General features: G+C 41.7%; 1 protein-coding gene across 1 annotated transcript in view; it reads right to left on the bottom strand.

Moving 5' to 3' along the window:
* Nucleotides 1-18553, bottom strand: part of LOC140463917 (small ubiquitin-related modifier 3) — a 45127-nt gene extending 26574 nt beyond the window's left edge. The window contains exon 1 of the mRNA XM_072558394.1: nt 18400-18553. Within this exon, the coding sequence (XP_072414495.1) occupies nt 18400-18420 (21 nt within the window). The 5' untranslated portion in view covers nt 18421-18553. The remainder of the gene's footprint in view (nt 1-18399) is intronic.
* Between the last annotated feature and the right edge of the window lie 1679 nt (nt 18554-20232).

The following is a 20232-nucleotide window of genomic DNA, read 5'->3' as shown; positions in this document are numbered from 1 at the left end:
TCCCTACATTCTATATCTTCGATATACTTTTCCACAGTAAATACTGATGCAAAATACTCATTTAGTATCTCCCCCATTTTCTGCAGCTCCACACAAAGGCCGCCTTGCTGATCTTTGAGGGGCCTAGTTACCCTTTTGTCCTTAATGTATTTTTAAAAACTATTTGGATTCTCCTTAATTCTATTTGCCAAAGCTATCTCATGTCCCCGTTTTGCCCTCCTGATTTCCCAATTAAGTATAGTCCTACTGCCTTTATACTCTTCTAAGGATTCACTCGATCTATCCTGTCTATACCTTACATATGCTTCCTTCTTTTTCTTAATCAAATCCTCAATTTCTTTAGTCATCCAGCATTCCCTATACCTACCTGCCTTTCCTTTCACCCTGACAGGAATATATTTTCTCTGGATTCTGGTTATCTCATTTCTGAAGGCTTCCCATTTTCCAGCCGTCCCTTTACCTGCGAACATCTGCCCCCAATCAGCTTTCTAAAGTTCTTGCCTAATACCGTCAAAATTGGCCTTTCTCCAATTTAGAACTTCAACTGTTAGATCTGGTCTATCCTTTTCCATCATTATTTTAAATCTAATAGAATTATGGTCGCTGGCCCCAAAGTGCTCCCCCACTGACACCTCAGTCACCCGCCCTGCCTTATTTCCCAAGAGTAGGTCAAGGTTTGCACCTTCTCTAGTAGGTACATCCACATACTGAATCAGAAAATTTTCATGTACACACTTAAGAAATTCCTCTCCATCTAAACCCTTAACAGTATGGCAGTCCCAGTCTATGTTTGGAAAGTTAAAACCCCCTACCATAACCACCCTTATTCTTACAGATAGCTGAGATCTCCTTACAAGTTTGTTTCTCAATTTCCCTCTGAATATTAGGGAGTCTATAATACAATCCCAGTAAGGTTATCATCCCTTTCTTATTTCTCAGTTCCACCCAAATAACTTCCCTGGATGTATTTCTGGGAATACCCTCCCTCAGCACAGCTGTAATTGTATCCTGGAACATTAAGCTGCCAGTCCTGCCCATCCCTGAGCCATGTTTCTGTAATCATTATAATAATCCAGTCCCATGTTCCTAACCATGCCCTGAGTTCATCTGCCTTCCCTGTTAGGCCTCTTGCATTGAAATAAATGCAGTTTACTTTATTAGTCCTACCTTGTCCCTGCCTGCCCTGACCCGCTTCTGTACTCAACTGTACCAGTCTCAGATTGATCTCTTTCCTCACTATCTCCCTCTACAAACACTGCCCCAGGTTAAATTAATAGTTATGGCTTATATTTTAAGTTTAATCAAGAGACATATCTCCAAAAACATAGAATCAAGAAAGAACCCACTCTACTCACTACTGCAGATTCTCTGTAGGCTACACTTAAAACAACGATTAACTTATCTGATTCTGTGCTGTGAACTCCACCCAACAGTTCCTCCAAGATCAGCTGTGAATTTCGCTGTTTGTTAATTTTCCCAGATGCACTCCAATGTCCAACGATACACAAATTCAAACAGCAAAGACATTAACTGTGCAGGTTCTCTCTCTCTCTCCTGCAATGACCTCACCATGTGCTTCCTTTGTCTGTTCTTCTCTGTTTTAAAAATGCTGTTGTTTTGACTTTTCTTTCCAAAGTTCCAAAACAACACAACAGCATATAAACAGTAATTGCTGCTCCTGGAATTCGAGGAAATTACTTCCAGCACCTAAAATATCTCAAAAAAGGAGCAGCTGTTACAGTCAGAAATTTTTCCTGTCCTCCCCCATGTGATCTATCTTTACTAATTAGTCTACCATGTGGATTCTTGTCGAAGGATTTACTAAAGTCAATGTAAAGAATGTCTACTGCTCCGCTCTCGGCGATCTTCTTAGTTACTTCCTCAAAAAACTCATCAAATTTGACAGACAATTTCCCTCGCACAAAACCATGCTGACTGTCCCTAATCGTTCCATGTCTCTCCAAATGCATAAAAATCCATCTTTCAGAATCATAAGACCATAAGACATAGGAGTGGAAGTAAGGCCATTCGGCCCATCGAGTCCACTCCGCCACTGAATCATGGCTGATGCGCATTTCAGCTCCACTTACCAGCGTTCTCCCTGTAGCCCTTAATTCCTCTAGACAACAAGAATCTATCAATCTTGGCCTTGAAGACATTTAGCGTCCCGGCTTCCACTGCACTCCGTGGCAATGAATTCCACAGGCCCACCACTCTCTGGCTGAAGAAATGTCTCCGCATTTCTGTTCTGAAATGACCCCCTCTAATTCTAAGGCTAGTCTCCTCGTCTAATGGAAACAATTTCCTAGCATCCACCTTTTCCAAGCCATGTATTATTTTGTACGTCTCTATTAAGTCTCCCCTTAATCTTCTAAACTCCAACGAATACAATCCCAGTATCCTCAGCCGTTCCTCATATGCTAAACCTGTCATTCCAGGGATCATCCGTGTGAATCTCCGCTGGACATGTTCCAGTGCCAGTATATCCTTCCTGAGGTGTGGGGACCAAAACTGGACACAGTACTCCAAATGGGGCCTAACCAGAGCTTTATAAAGTCTTAGTAGTACATCTCTGCTTTTATATTCCAACCCTCTTGAGATAAGAGACAACATTGCATTCGCTTTCTTAATCACGGACTCAACCTGCATGTTTACCTTTAGAGAATCCTCGACTAGCACTCCCAGATCCCTTTGTGCTTTGGCTTTATTAATTTTCTCACCATTTAGAAAGTAGTCCATGCTTTTATTCTTTTTGCCAAAGTGCAAGACCTCGCACTTGCTCACGTTAAATTCCATCAGCCATTTCCTGGACCACTCTCCCAACCTGTCTAGATCCTTCTGTAGCCTCCCCACTTCCACAGTACTACCTGCCTGTCCACCTAACTTCGTATCATCGGCAAACTTCGCTAGAATGCCCCCGGTTCCCTCATCCAAATCATTAATATATAATGCGAACAGCTGTGGCCCCAGCACCGAACCCTGCGGGACACCGCTCGTCACCGGCTGCCATTCTGAAAAAGAACCTTTTATCCCAACTCTCTGCCTTCTGTTAGACAGCCAATCCTCAATCCATCCCAGCAGCTCACCTCGAACACCATGGGCCCTCAGCAGCCTCCCGTGTGGCACCTTATCAAAGGCCTTTTGAAAGTCTAGATAGACCACATCCACTGGGTTTCCCTGGTCTAACCTACTTGTTACCTCTTCAAAAAATTCCAACAGGTTTGTCAGGCATGACCTCCCTTTACTAAATCCATGTTGACTTGTTCTAATCAGACCCTGCTCTTCCAAGAATTTAGAAACCTCATCCTTAATGAGGGATTCTAGAATTTTACCAACAACTGAGGTTAAGCTGATTGGCCTATAATTTTCCATCTTTTGCCTTGATCCTTTCTTGAACAAGGGGGTTACAACAGCCATCTTCCAATCATCCGGGACCTTTCCTGACTCCAGTGACTCTTGAAAGATCTCAACCAATGCCTCTGCTATTTCCTCAGCCACCTCTCTCAGAACTCTAGGGTGTATCCCATCGGGGCCAGGAGATTTATCAATTTTAAGACTTTTTAACTTTTCGAGCACTATCTCTTTCGTAATGGCAATCATACTCAACTCAGCCCCGTGACACCCTTTAATTTTTGGGATATTACTCATGTCTTCCACTGTGAAAACTGACGCAAAGTACTTTTTAAGTTCTCCTGCTATTTCCTTATCTCCCATCACTAGGCTTCCTGCATCAGTTTGAAGTGGCCCAATGTCTACTTTTGCCTGTCGTTTGTTTCTTATGTATTGAAAGAAACTTTTACTATTATTTCTAATATTACTGGCTAGCCTACCTTCATATTTGATCCTCTCATTTCTTATTACACTCTTTGTTATCCTCTGTTTGCTTTTGTATCCTTCCCAATCTTCTGATTTCCCACTGTTCTTAGCCACTTTATAGGATCTCTTTTTCTTTAATACATTTCCTGACTTCCTTTGTCAGCCAAGGTTGTCTAATCCCTCCCCGGTTAATCTTTCTTTTCTTGGGAATGAACCTCTGTACAGTGTCCTCAATTATACCTACAAACTCCTGCCATTTTTGCTCTACTGTCTTCCCGGTTAGCCTCTGCTTCCAGTCTATTTTAGTCAGTTCCTCTCTCATGCCCTCATAATTACCTTTATTCAACTGTAACACCATTACATCACTTCCAACAACTTACCTATCACCAAAATCAGACTCTCAGGTCTATAATTCCCAGGTTTCTCCTTACATTGCTTCTTAAACACACATTAGCCACTCTCCAGCCATTGGCACATCATCCGTATTTATATGTGATACGGATATTTCTGCAAAGAGCCCCACAATTTCCTCCCTAAGCTCCCACAAAATCTTGGAATACACTAGATCTGGTCCTGGAGATTTATCCATCTTTATATTTTCTAACACCACCAACACTTCCTCTTCTGTAATGTGAACTGTTTCCAAAACATCAATATTTATTTCCCTTGAGCTCTCTAGCCTCCATTTCTTTCTCCACAGTAAAAACTGATGCAATATATTCATTTAATATCTTTTCCATCTCCTGAGGTTCAACACAAAGGTAACATCTTTACTCTGTAAGGAGCCATACTCTCTCTAATTGTTCTCTTGCTCTTAACATGTCTGTTGAATCTCTTTGGATTATCCCTAAACCTATTTGCCAAGTCTATGTCATATCCTCTCCTTGCCTTCCTGATCTCCCTCTTAAGAATGTCCCTACACTGTTTATACTGTTCAAGAGGTTCATTTGAACCCTGCTGTTTATATCTAATATATGATTCTTTTTTATTCTTGACTAGAACCTCAATATCTTTATTCATCCATTGTTCTCTAATCCCACCATCTTCACCTTTTAATCAAACAGGAATACACCGACTCTGAACTCTCACGATTGCACTTTTGAAAACCTCACACATCCCTTTATTTGATAACAGTCTACACCAATCAAGTTTGAAAGTTATTCCATACCATTAAAATTGGCCTCACTTCAATTAAAAGTTTTATTTTTTTATGGAAGGCTTGCCCTTTTCCATAACTTTTGGACAAATAAAATTATGATCACAAACCCAAAATGTTCCCCTATCGTCACTTGCCCTATCTTATTACCTAAAAAGAAGGTCAAGTGTTGCTCCTTCTCTAATAGGAAAATTTACATATTGATAAAGAAACTTTTCTTGAATATACTTTACAATTTCTTCACCATCCAAACCTTTAACACTATGGTAGCCCCAGTCAATGTTTGGAAATTAAAAATTGCCTTTTATCACAACCTTTTAATTTTTCCATATATCTGAGATCTCTTTACATATTTGTTCTTCAGTTTCCCTCTAACTATTGGGAGGTCTATAGTACAATTCAATCAAAGTGATCATTCCCTTTTTACTTCTAATTTCAATCCATATATTTTCACTGGATTATTTTTCAGAAGTATCTTCTCTACAACACTACCCAAGGCCATCTGCTGTACCAAAACAAATAGCTCGCATTTATCCAAATTGAATTCCCTCCGTCATTTTTCAGCCCTTTGACCCATTTGATTAAGATCCCTTTGTAATCTTAGGAAACCTTCTTCACTGTCTACTATGCCACCGATTTTGGTGTTGTCTACAAACGTACTAACTATGCCATCTCCTGAGGTTCAACACAAAGGTAACATCTTTAATCTGTAAGGAGCCATACTCTCTCTAATTGTTCTCTTGCTCTTAACATGTCTGTTGAATCTCTTTGGATTATCCCTAAACCTATTTGCCAAGTCTATGTCATATCCTCTCCTTGCCTCCAAGAGGACCCAGAACCCGATTCCTGTGGAACACTGCTGTGACAGGCCTCCTGTCCGAAAAGCAATCTTCCACTGCCATTAAGCCGCTTCCTTAAGCCTGTTGTTCATTTAGTTCATTGACTCGTAGAGAGATAAGGCTCCAGTCAGTGCTTGAGTTTTGAGACCTGAATCTCAAGCCTGTGTAGCCAGTGACTCTTCCTGAACAAGTGTCCAGGATACATGGTGTGTCAGTGACTTTCTACAAGCACAAGGTGTACATTCCACTCAGCCAAGCGTTTGTGTTCAATTTTCCTTGCAATAAATTATAACATTCTGTTAGTTTCCAAGTTATTTGTCCCACTTGCACACAAACCTTTTTCAATTCATGCATTAGGATACCCAGATCCTGCTGCATCTCAAAGCTCTGCAATCATTCAGATAATGTGCTTTAACAATCTCCCTGCAAAATGGACAATTCATATTTTCCCACATTGTTCTTCACTTGTTACATCTTTGCCCACTCCCTTGTTAAAATGATGAAAAAGCTGGTGCAGACACAATGGGCCAAATGGTCTCCATCTACATCACAACAATTATGCAATTCCATCGATCATAGATTAGATTCCCTATAGTATGGAAACAGGCCCTTCTGCCCAACAAGTCAACACTGTCCCTCTGAACAGTAACCCACCCAGACCCATTTCCTTACCCTATATATACCCCTGACTAATGCATCTAACACTAAGGACAAGTTAGCATAGCCAATTCATCACGACCAGCACATATTTGGATTCTGGGAGGAAACTGAAGCACCCGAAAGAAACCCACACAGACATAGGGAGAATGTGCAAAATCCACACAGACAGTCACCTGGGGCGGGAATTGAACCCGGGTCCCTGACTCTTGTCAGGCAGCAGTGCTAACCACTGAGCCACCATGCCTCCCCCTTGGCCTCATGACCTCTCCACAACTTACTCCCTACCTTTCAGTCATCAATAAATTTAGCAACCAAACCTTCCATTGCTTCATCTAAACCACTTATGTGAATTGTAAATAGTCTAAGTCCCAGCACTGATCCCTGTAGCACACCATTATTTCATTTTGCCAACCTGAAAAAGATCAATTAATCCCTAATTTCTGCTTCCTGGTACCAACCTTTGATCGATATACACTGAGCTTTTACATCTGTATTAATCTTTGATATGTCACTTCATCAAATACCTTTTAAAATCATTCGCAGTACATCCATCATAGAGTCAGAAAGTCACAGAGATGTACAGCATGGAAATAGACCCCTCGGTCCAACTTGTCCACGCCGACTAGATATCCAACCCTATCTAGTTCCACCTGCCAGCACCCGGCCCATATCCCTCCAAACCCTTCCTGTCCATATATCCACCCAGGTGCCTTTTGAATATTGCAATTGTACTAGCCTCCACCACTTCATTTGGCAGCTTATTCCATACACGTACCACCCATTGCATGGGAAAGCTGCCCCTTAGGTCTCTTTTATATCTTTCCCCTCTCACCCTAAAGCTATGTCCTCTAGTTCTGGAATTCTCCACCCCAGGGAAAAGACTATTTATCATAACCATGCCCCTCATAATTCTGTAAACCTCTAAGGTCAGCCTGCAGCCTCCAATGCTCCAGGGAAAACAGCCCTAGCCTATTCAATCTCTCCCTACAGCTCAAAACCTCCAACCCTAGCAACATCCTTGTAAGTCTTTTCTGAACCCTTTCAAGTTTCACAACATCTTTCCATTAGAAGGAGACCAGAACTGCATGCAATGTTCCAACAGTGGCCTAACCAATGTCTTGTACAGCCGCAACATGACCTCCCAACTCCTGTACTCAGTACCCTGACCAATAAAGGAAAGCATATCAAACACCTTCTTCACTGTCCTACCTATCTGCAACTCCACTTTGAAGGAGCTATGAACCTGCATTCCAAGGTCTCTTTGTTCAGCAATACTCCCTAGGACCTTACCGTTAAGTGTATAAGTCCTGCTAAGATTTGCTTTCCCAAAATGCAGCACCTCATACTTATCTAAATTAAACTCCACTGCCACTTCTCAACCCATTGGCCATCTGATCAAGATCCCATTGTAATCGGGGGTAATGTTCTTCGCTGCCCACTACATCTCCAATTTTGGTGTCATCTGCAAACTTACTAACTATACCTCTCATGCTCACATCCAAATCATTTATCTCAACGATTAAAAGTAGTGGACCTAGCAGCGATCCTTGTGGCATTCCACTGGTCACAGGCAGGAGAAAGTGAGGACTGCAGATGCTGGAGATCAGAGCTGAAAATGCGCAGGTCAGGCAGCATCCAAGGAGCAGGAGAATCGACGTTTCGGGCATGAGCCCTTCTTCAGGAATCATTCCTGAAGGGCTCATGCCCGAAACGTCAATTCTCCTGCTCCTTGGATGCTGCCTGACCTGCTGCGCTTTTCCAGCAACACATTTTCAGCACTGGTCACAGATCTCCAGTACCACCCCCCCCCCCCCCCCCCCCCCCCCCCCCCCCCCCATGTCCAAGGCCCCAAAGGAGCCTTCCACATCCATCAAAGCTTCACCTGCATTTTCACACATGTCATTTACTACATCCGTTGCTCCCGATGCGGTTTCCTCTACATTGGGGAGACTGGACGCCTACTCACAGAGCACTTCAGAGAACATCTCCGGGATACCTGCACAAATCAATCTCACTGCCCCATGGCCGAACATTTCAACTCCCCCTCACACTCTGCCAAGGACATGAAGGCCCTGGGCCTCCTCCATCGCCACTCCCTTACCACCCGACACCTGGAGGGAAAACGACTCATCTTCCACCTTGGAACCCTTCAACTCCATGGCATCAATGTGAACTTCACCAGTTTCTTCATTTGCCCTCCCCCTACCTTACCCCAGTTCCAACTTTCCAGCTCAGCACCATCCTCATGACCTGACAAAACCTGCCAATCTTCCTTCCCACCTATCCACTCCGCCATCCTCTCCAACCTACCACCTTTACCCATCTCCATCCCACTGCACTTTCAGCTATCTACCCTCCAGCCCCACCCCCTTCCCATTTATCTCTCCACCCCCCCCCCCCCCCCGAGGCTCCCAGCTTCATTCCTGATGAAGGGCTTTTGCCCAAAACATCAATTTTCCTGCTTCTCGGATGCTGCCTGACCTGCTGTGCTTTTCCAGCACTACTGTAATCTTGACATCCATCAGGACCTGGACACTTGTCAGCAAATGGCTCCAACAATTTACTCAATACTATTTTGTGAGCAATTAGAACTTTCTCAAGTTCTTCCCTTCCTTGCACCTCTTGATTTGTACCTGCCTCTGGATGTTCCTTGTATAGAAAAGTAATGCAAAATATCTGTTTAATTCACCTGCCTTTGTTTTCACATTATCAACTCTCCAAACACTTTCTATGGAACTAATGCTCACTTTTAAAAACTCTTTTTAAATATGTATTGAAACTTTTATATTTCTGGCTAGCATTCTCTTGTGCACTAATTTTCTCCTTTTTCTAAGTTTTTAGATTTTTTGTTTTATATATTGTCCAATCTTTCAACCTGGAATCTGTCTTTGCACAGATGTAATCATATTTCCCACAATTCTTTAAGAATTATAATATCTTTAACTTTGAGTCCAATTTTCCATTTTCAGAATGGATACAAGCAACAACAGCACAGACCTAGCCACAATTGGGATAACTGGGTAAACTGAAGTCCACCTGGAGATCATAGGGCTGAAACTAACTTATCTTCTGGGTATAAGACGAACCAGACCTGAACAGGAACATATTCAGAGCTGAAGATAAAGAGACAGCAAGGTTCAGGATCTATCACTTACTTTCTGGAGCCAAGAGGAGCCAGACTCACAATAGCATACCTTTCCTGGAGACTTGGCTAAATTTGCAAAATGTCAAAGAGTGACATCACAGGAAAGTTGAGATTGGTTGCTGGGCAGCTGCTTTTGAGGACTGTAATCCAGTAATTTTGAAAAACAAATTTTTAAACTAGCGTAGGGACAACAATTTTGTAGGTAGAAGAACTTCTATTTTTTGCTAATCTACAGTTGTTGATAATAGTAGTAGAATATAGTCGGCATGGACAGGTTGGACTGAAGGGTCTGTTTCCATGCTGTACTATGACTCTAAAGTAATTTACAATTTTCATGTTAAAACATGACAGGACAGATCAGTAAAATGGAATGCCTATTCTGAGACATGTGAGGAGTTACAGATATTTCTTATGACCAAGGTGAGTCCATGCACAGGAAGTGTCACTGGTTACACCAGCTTGAGCTGTGAGTTTCAGAGTTCAAACAGCAGCTAGAGTCACTAAGGTACATTCGTGAGGCAGAGAACTACACGATGGAGCATTCTGAGGGCTGGTCACATTGCTAGTTAGGGGAAAGCAAGTAGATAGGGAATGAGCGACTGCCAGACAGTCCTAGAGAAACAGGCATGTACTGTCGGAAGCCCTAAAGGTTATGCTCACTCATTGGCATTCTGGACACCAGTAAGGACAATGGAGCTTTGCAGGAGTGTAGCAAGAGAAAGCTTATGGTGTCACGGGTGGCCCAGCTGTAGAAAAATGGTGGAAAAAAAGTGAAACGGACATCCTAATCAGGGATTTATTAATGGGAACAGACAGACGAGAGTTTCTGCAGCTGTCAATATAACAGTAGAATGGCTTGTTGCCTTCTGGTAGTTAGATGAAGAATGTAATAGAATGGCTGCAGGACATTGGTTTGGGGGAAGGCAAATCGTCAGAGGCTGTGGCCCACACTGACATAAGTCGGAAGAGTCATGCGACCCTGCAATTACAATTTAGGAAGCCAGGCAGAAAATTTGCAAGCAGTCATTTCTGGATTACTTGCAGTACCACATGCAAGTGTGTTTAGAAATAGCAAGTTCAGACAGTTGAATGAACAGATAGTCCAAGAAGGAAAGCTTCAGATTCCGGGGACACTGAGATTAGCTGGAGGAGATAGCACTGAACAAGCCAGATGGGTTGTATCTAAACTTAGCATGTTCTTTGTGGGCATTTTGCTGGTACAGTTGGAGAGGGTATAGTCTAACTTACCAATGGTGTGGGAACCAGAAGAGACTACTTGAAATTAATAAGAGAATGCATGAAATGCTGAGAGATGCAGATAGCACTAAAATGGAAATATTTAGTTAATAGGAGTCTGAGTCAGGGAAAAAGCACTGAAGTCTATATCATGGTTACACTGTATGTATGTGAATATAGAAAGCATGATTAAAAAGATTGGAGAGTTACAACCACGGATTGCCTAGATGGATTATAATATTGTCATGATAACAGAGAGTTGATTCGAGGAAAGGCAGATCTGGACGTTAAATACCCTGGTGACAAAGTGTTCAGAAACAAATGGAAAAGAAGGAGTGGTACTGCTTTTGGTTGAAGAGAACATTGCTGTACTGGAGAAAAAGGATGTTTCAGAGTTCACGGACAGAATCAATTTGGCTACGGCTAAGGACTAAGAAGGCTGCACTAATATTGCTCGGTATCAGATACTAACCACCAGCTAATGGGTAGAATATAGAGGAACATGTCTGCAAGGAAATGGCAGAGGCACATAAACATCATAGAGTAGTTATAATTGGGGGGGGCTTTATCACTGCACATATAGGGCGTGTTAGTGGTAGTTTAAGGGGTAGCAAGGGATAAATGCAGCAAACTATGTTCAGGGAAATTCCATACAATGGTATGTATCCTGTCGAACAAAAAAAGGAGGCACCACTGGACCTGATTCTTCACAATGAGGTAGGTCAAGTAAACCAAACAACTGTGAAGGATCACAGGGGGCAGAGATCATTGGTGGGCGGCACGGTGGCACAGTGGTTAGCACTGCTGCCTCACAGCGCCAGAGATCCGGGTTCAATTCCCGCCTCAGGCGACTAACTGTGTGGAGTTTGCACGTTCTCCCCGTGTCTGCGTGGGTTTTCTCCGGGTGCTCCGGTTTCCTCCCACAGTCCAAAGATGTGCAGGTCAGGTGAATTGGCCATGCTAAATTGCCCGTAGTGTTAGGTAAGGGGTAAATGTAGGGGTATGGGTGGGTTGCGCTTCGGCGGGGCGGTGTGGACTTGTTGGGCCGAAGGGTCTGTTTCCACACGGTAAGTAATCTAATCTAATCTAATCATACTAGAATGACAGTATAAAGGGACATTGGTCAATCCAGAGGAAAAATAAATCAAACAAACAGTCAACAGCTACCTTCAATGGAGCAAGAACTGGACCACACAGATTGGAACAAAGGGGTGGCAGGAGAAACATTTGCTGAACAATGGCCTACATTCCAACAGTAGATGGTTTATGCACATTCAAGATATATTCCCTCAAAAGGAAAAGATGGAACAAAAAATTCAGTTTCCTGGATAGCAAAAATAATAAAAATTAAGTTAAAGGAAATGTGCTTTAACTTTTAGAGTTAAAGCAAGTGTCAGGTATTAAAACAACAAAGAACCAAATCGAATGCAGAAGATTCTGAAGCAAGATGAAAATGCACAAAAAGCAAAGAGTGATTATAATAAAAGACTGGCAGCTAACAGATTGGGAAATCCCAAAACCTTCTATAATCGCATCAACAGGAAAAGAGTAAACGAGTGCATATTTGGAACGAGCATGGAGATTTATACCTGGAGGCAAGGGTTGTGGCTGGGGCATTAAATCATGTAGTCCCTGCAGCGTGGAAGCAGGCCGTTCAACTCAGTAAATCTACATCGAACCTCCAAACAACATCTCACCTAAATCCACACACCTATCCTCGTAACCCTGTATTTCCCATAGCTAACCCATTAATCTCTGGACAATTTAGCACATCCAATCAACCTAACCTGCACATCTTTGTGTGAGGAAACCGGAACACCTGAAGGAAACTCATGCAGACATGGGGAGAAGGTATAAACTCCACACAGAGTCAACTGAGAGTGGACCTGAACCTGATTCCTTGGATCCATGAGACAATAGTGCTAACCACTGAGCCATCATGCCATTCTTTTTTGCTAAAAATAAATCAGCAGCTGAATGAACATTTTGCATTGGTCTTTACCTCGAAGTCAAATGCTGCCTAAATCATGGTGACAGAGGGGGAAGCTCAGTCACTAGAAGGGTTCAAAATTAACATGGTGGAATTATTGTATATGCTGTTAGCACTTAAAGTTCATAAAGCACTGGATAAAATAGATCAATGACACTGAAGAAAGGGAAATTGTAATTTGCAGAGGCACTAGTCATAATCTGAAGGGATAGTACTTTTGTGAAGAAGTGCAAACATGTTCAAGAAAACTTGTAAAGATAGGCCCAATAATTACAAAAACAGTCAGCTTAATTTTGGTGGTAGGAAACCTTAAAGACAATTATTCAGGAGAGAAATAACAGTCACGTGGAAAATGTGGGTTGATTTGGAAAAGTCAGCATGGATTTGTTGATGAAAATCATATCAACTAACTCATGAGGTTTTTTTTTGAAGGGGTAACAGAAGAGGTTGTTGATGGCAAGACTGTTGCTGTGGTGTACTGGGACTTCCAGATAGTATTTGATGCCACACAACAGACTTGTGAGGAAAGCCATCACTTACGGAATGAAAGGGACAATAATAATGTGGATACAAAATTGGCTGAGGGATATGAAACAGGCAGTAATAAGAACAGGAGCAGGAATTGGTAACTCAGCCCCTTGAGCCTGCTCCACCATTTGATACAATCATCTGGGCTTCAATTCCACTTTCCTGTCTGTTCTCCATAACACTTCAGTTCATTACTAATAAAAAGAAGCTGTACATCTCCTCCTTAAGTTTATTCAATGTTCCAACATTTACGATATTTTGGGGTAGTGAATTCCAGATTCACAATCTTTTAAGAGAAGTACTTTCTCATCTGACAAAGTTTACCCTAAAACAATGACCATTCTATATTGTTCCACATGAGGAAACATCTTTTCTACAACACAAATTCCTGGAAAAACTCAGGTCTGGCAGCATCTATCAAGAGAAAGCAGAATTAACATTTCAAGTCCAGTGACCCTTCTTCAGAACATCCTTTCTATGTCTACTTTGTCAATTGCTTTCAGCATCTTATATACCCCAATTAGATTTCCTCTCATTCTCAAACTCCACACAGCATTGGCCAAAACTTGTCAATCTCTCTTCATAAGAAAAACCCTTCTTCTCTGGAATCCATCCAGTGAATTCCTCGCAACTACCTCCAATTCAATTACATCTGTATTAAAGTAAGGGGACCAAAGTTATATATAATACTGCTGGTGTTGTCTCACTCATACTTTGTAGAGTTGCATTAACACTGCCATAGTTATATTTTATTGCTTTTGTAATAAATGCTCAACTTTCATTTGCCTTTCTTATTATCTGCTGCACCTGCACACTAATTTTCTGTGACTCGTACACAAGGACAGCTAGATTCCGTTGTATCAAAGCTCTCTGAAGTTTTTATTCATTGAGATATTAGGTTGCCTTTCTATTCCTCTGACAAAAATGGATAAACTGTCATTTATCCATGCTGAAAAACGTGTTGCTGGAAAAGCGTAGCAGGTCAGGCAGCATCCAAGGAGGAGAATTGACGTTTCGGGCATAAGCCCTTCTTCATGTTAAACTTCATCTGCCATTTGGTCCATTTACTTAATCTATCTACTTGTAAATTTATTTTTTCTTTATTGCAACTTATTTTCCCACCTATCTTATTGTCAATTGCAAATGTGGCAATAGCACTTTCTAGCTATACATCCAAGTCATTAATGTAAATTGTAAATAATTGGGGCATGAGGACCAAACCCTGCGGCACTCCACTGGTTACGTTTTGCCAACTAGAAAACAACCTAGTTATCCTGACTCTGCTTTCTGTTGGTTAGCCAATCCACTAAAGCTAATAAATTACCCCTAAACGCATGTCATCTTACCTTATGTATTAAACTTGTGTGTGACACCTCATCAAATGCCTTCTGGAAGTCCAAAAATACTATAACTACAGGATTGCCATTATCCATATTGCTTGTTACATCTTCAAAGCACTCTAGCAAATTGGTCAAACATGATTTACTATTCATAAAGCCATGCTGACTCTGACAGATTCTATTTTGACTTTCCAAATGTCCTGTTATTATGTCCTTAATAATGGATTCTCACAATTATCCAACAAAACATACTGAACTAACTGGTCAAGGGGAGAAAGTTTCCGACTTTCTGCCTCCTTCCCTTTTCAAAGAATGGTATTATATTCAGATTTTTACAAACCACTGGAAGCTTTCCTGCGTCCAGGGAATTTTGGAATGTTATAATCAATGGATCAACCATCGTTGCTGCCACTGGTTTTAGGACCCTATGGTAGAGGGCATCATGCTCTGGGAATTGTCGGCCTTTGATTTCAATAATTTGCTCAACACTTTTGCCATAATGGCAGTTAAATGGTATTTTTTGGGCTGGAAGTAGATTTATAGGGGAGCTCCCCAGAATTTGTTACTGAGATCCTTGCTTTTCCTGATTTATATACATGTCTTAGATCTTGTTATGGAGGGGATTATTTCAAAGTCACGAATAACACAAAACTTGAAGAATTATAAATTGAGAGAATGACAGTACTGAACTTCAAAACAACATTGATAGGCTGTCAGAGTGGATGGATAGATGGCAAATAGGTGGACAACTATGAGGTGGTACACTTTTGGTACACAGATGTATAAAATAAGGATGTTACTTTAAAGAGTCTGCAGAAGTAGAGAGAACTGGATTTAAAAAAAGAATTGCAGATGCTGGAAATATGAAACGAAATCAGAAATTGCAGGAAAAACACAGCAGGTCAGCCAGCATCTGTGGAGCGAAAGCAGAGTTAACGTTTCGAGTCTAGTGACCCTTCTTCATTGGACTCAAAACATTAACTCTGCTTTCACTCCACAGATGCTGGCTAACCTGCTGTGTTTTTCCAGCAATTTCAGTATACATGTACATTAGTCATTGAAGGTAGCAGATTAGGTACAGAGCTGTTAATAAAGCATACAGTATTCTAGGCTTCATTAACAGGGGCACACAATACAAAAGCAAGGTGATAATGATGAACTTGTACAAGTTGTTGGACCTCATCTGGAGTAGCGTGCGCTATTCTGGGCACCATTCTCTCGGAAGAACGTGAATACATTGAACAGACTGCAGAAGAGGCTTACAAGAATGATTCCAGATATGGGACACTTCAGTTCAGAATGAGCTTGGAGAATTTAGGACTATTTTCCCAGGAGAGAAGGCTAAGACGAGATTTGATAGAAGTTCTCAAAATCATGAGGTGTCTGATGAACTGTTCCCATTCAAATGGATTGAAAACTAGATGGGACGGTTGCTTTGCAAAAGAAGTAAATGTAAAGTGAGAAAACTCTCTCACACAGCACGTAATTAAGGACTGGAATGCATTGCCTGCAAGTGTAGTGGAGGCAGGTTTGATTGAGACTTTAAAACAGCATTGCTTATATTTAAACAATTACCTAATCTTGTGTAGGGTTACAAGGAAAAGACTAGAGACTGGCACAAATTTAAGATTCTCAGAGATCTGTTCTAGACACAAAGGACCAAATGGCTTCTATCTACAATATAAACATTCTACAAAGTTGCTGGGATTGAATTTCCCGCACATTTATATTTAATTATCCTCCATTCGCTACATTTTGTGCATGCTTCTCCCTTTATCAAGACAGCATGCTGTAGTTTTGGCTGAGAGGTCTGTTTGTTTTAGACCACAGAGATCTTGACAATTAAACATAGACTGTTTCACAGAAAACAAAGTATTTGTTGGTTGATTTTAAGTTACCTCACTGCCGACGTTTCTATCGCTGTGGTTGACGATGATACTAATATTCACTTTAATTCAAATTTTTAGCATTCATTAAAATGTTCCCTCTTTATTCTGTTTCTGGTCAATTATTTCCCCTCTTATAAAGTAGATGACCTTTTGTGAGAACTGAACACTGACCTGAAATGTTATTGCTTCTCTACCCACAGACCTGGTGTTTCCAGTATTTACGAGGTAACTGGACTCGAAATGTTAACTCTGCTTTCGCTCCACAGATGCTGGCTGACCTGCTGTGTTTTTCCAGCAATTTCTGATTTCGTTTCATATATTTCCAGCATCTGCAATATTTTGTTTTTGTTTGGAACATTTCTATCTGCGCCTTCGCTGGGGTCAATTAAAGGTACAGACTGGATTGAATCTGATCTTTATGGCTCAGCTTCTCATAAAAGATAAACTCACAGCAGTACAGGGTCCAAAAAGTATCTTTCAAGTATAAGGACACAAACACTAAAAAGGAAATATATTGTGCAAATTATGTATTTGCATTAAGACTCCTAATCTCATTTGTCTACCCACAGGTGACATTTCAACATCCAAAGTGCATGAAGACATCACAACATCTGTTCTTTACCAACTAATAAATTTCTCACTTGTACCTGTGTGTACATGACTCAGCTATAAACAAAGTTCAGTTTGCGACAACTCCATCATAAACTCAGGTGTTCCTGTATCTGGTAAGAAATAAACCCATCACAATGGATTATATAATTTTGTGTTGCCTCCACATGGCAGTGGAGGCACTGAAATGCTCCCAGCAAACCATCAGTGAGAGAAATTTGTCTTCCTTCCACATATCTTCAATTTGCTGACCGGCAATAGATGTTTTCCATCTCTGCTTAAGACAGCAAATTAGCACATATGTCATCATATTGATATCACAATCTTGCCTCGAGTTTTTATAGTCATATTATGTTTTACACACTATAGACATATAGTGGAGTTTTTCTCCCAAAAGACTTGCATTTTATACTGCAATTTTTCTCAATCACTGGATGTCCTTATGGCACGTTACAGCCAACTTTTGAAGAGTAGTCACAGCTGAAAAGTGAGTACCAATCTGTGCACAACAAGCTTCCACAAACTGCAATATGGTAATGGGCAGGTAATTTGTTTTGGCGATGGTAATTAAGAAATAAATATTGGCTATGCAGCCCTTCTTTAAAATAGATTTTATTCTTTAAAAAAATCTTTTACATTCACCTGGGAGGTAGGTGGCACTGGTACATTGGTACGACAGCAATGAAATAAAACACAATGTAGCTTCACTACTAAATACTAATATATAGCCACACTATTAAAAACTGATCAGTATTGCAAAGATATAGCTGACCATATGCATTATGGTACAGCATGGGCATTACATATTAATGTATAACTTGGTCATTTTATCGATCAGGCTTGTCTTGCATGGGAATTCTGGATGGTTATTATTTTAAAAACGCAGAGAGGTGAACATGGTTTTGGGCTCTCCCTCATCATGCTCGACACGCCTTCAGCGCAGGGATTGGGACCTCACTCAGTACTAGAACTGACCAGCCCGCCTGAATGATTGGGCCAGCGAGACCCAGGCCTTAGGCCTGGGCTCCAGCCGCTCCGAATATGGCGGCAAAATTTCAAACAGGGCCGAACGAGGGAGGGAGCGGCCTCGGGCCAAACAACCGAATCCTGAGGGCCGGGAAACTGAGAGCGACAGGAGGAAGGCGGGAATCCGACTGCTAAGCCCGGAGCCGACTCATGCTGCCCCGTTACCTTAGGCTTCTCGTCCGCCATTGTGTCTTCTCGCCCGCGTCTCCTCGGCACAAAGAGTCAGAAAGAGGGAGCAGGAGAATCGGGGAGGGGAGGCGAACGCGCGCCCCCGATGCATCTCGTCCGCGCGCACGCAAAGCGGCAGCGGGTGACGTGCGCGTCCTCGCGGACCAGTCTCTCCCAACTGATTGGTGGATGGACTGGGAAAGGGGCAGAATCCAAGTACGCGTTCTCGTTGAGATGGGCACGTGACCGTGAGGCGCCCGTTCTGACTACGTCAGTGGGTGCGCGTGCCCGGACGGTTGGAAGGATGGGGGTTGGGGGCTTTAGGTCAGAGGGTGGAGGAGGGGAGAGATGCACTGGGTTAGAGGAAGGGTAAAGGGAAGAGAAGGATGCGGTGAGTGGGTTAGAGAGGGAAGAAGGGGGATGTGGTGGGGGTGTGTGTGATAAGGCAGAGGGTCGAAGAAGGGGGGTTGGGCTGGATAAAGCAATTTCCCCCCACTATTTTACAGGGAATTACCATTCTATTCATTGATGTTAGTGTCTTGTCATTCTCAAACCTGAAGCACGAAGAACTCTCAAATTCCTTCAATCCTTACGATTTAGAGAATCGAGGTGATATTATAACCAATGCATTCCAAATAAGATTGCATCCAAAACAGCGCAATTGACTGCATTTGTGCTTGAACTTTCATTACTGAGCTAAAGCTTCTTGAGATGAGTACAATTCCCTTGGCTTGATCAATATTGCCCTCTTCTATGTCTGTGTAATGCACCATTTCAAAAACTTGGTTGATGTGTTTAGAATATATAATTGTTTAATGATATTTAAAGTTGCAAATAAAACATCCTGTTATTCGTTCTTCAGGCATTCCTGGGATTTGTTCTTTAGTTAGAGTTCTGAATTCCTGTCATCTTTCAAAACCGTTAAAGTTGTCTCTATAATGTAATAAAATCAAAATACTATAGAAGCTGAAGATCTAAAGTAAAAGAAAATGCAGGAGACACACAGCAGATCTGGTAGCGTCCATGGAGAGAGAAACTGACTTAATTTTCAAGTCTGATACAACTTACTTAGAAAAGTTCTGAGGAACAGACATATCAGACTCAACATGAAATCTAATGAATGTTTCTGTCATCACTCCTTTTGATTTTGATCTCTGTTCCAAACTGAACTGATGAATTAACTCTCTGTTCATTCTGTCCAATCTCTGTTTGGGTGGCACGGTGGCACAGTGGTTAGCACTGCTGCCTCACAGCGCCAGAGACCTGGGTTCAATTCCTGCCTCAGGCAACTGACTGTGTGGAGTTTGCACATTCTCCCCGTGTCTGCGTGGGTTTCCTCCGGGTGCTCCATTTTCTTCCCACAGTCCAAAGATGTACACGTCAGGTGAAGTGGCCATAGTGTTAGGTAAGGGGTAGATGTAGGGGCATGGGTAGGTTGCGCTTCGGCGGGGCGGTGTGGACTTGTTGGGCCGAAGGGCCTGTTTCCATACTGTAAGTAATCTAATCTAATCTAATCTGAACTGACACTTGCACTCCATATCTGAATGGTCTTTAAATGCTATTACTGTTACCAATGTCAAAATCACTCATTTCTTTGTATTATTATTGAATGTTCCATTTGTGTCATGAAAACTGCTGGGAATGAATGCCTTCGTAGGAATATATTGACTATTCGAATGTGTTTATTTTTGAAATTTAAATCCAGTTAATATCAGTTGTCTATACATGTTCAAAACCTGTCCAATAATTTAAAGATTTAATTGATTTGTTGTCATGTGTACTTAAGTACAGTGAAAAACTTTGTTTGCGAGCAATACAGGTACATCATAT

This window comes from Chiloscyllium punctatum, chromosome 39, assembly GCF_047496795.1.
Source record: "Chiloscyllium punctatum isolate Juve2018m chromosome 39, sChiPun1.3, whole genome shotgun sequence".
Taxonomy (NCBI): Eukaryota; Metazoa; Chordata; class Chondrichthyes; order Orectolobiformes; family Hemiscylliidae; genus Chiloscyllium; species Chiloscyllium punctatum.
The sequence above is the reverse complement of the archived record's forward strand: the minus strand, read 5'-3'. Positions and strand labels throughout refer to the sequence as shown.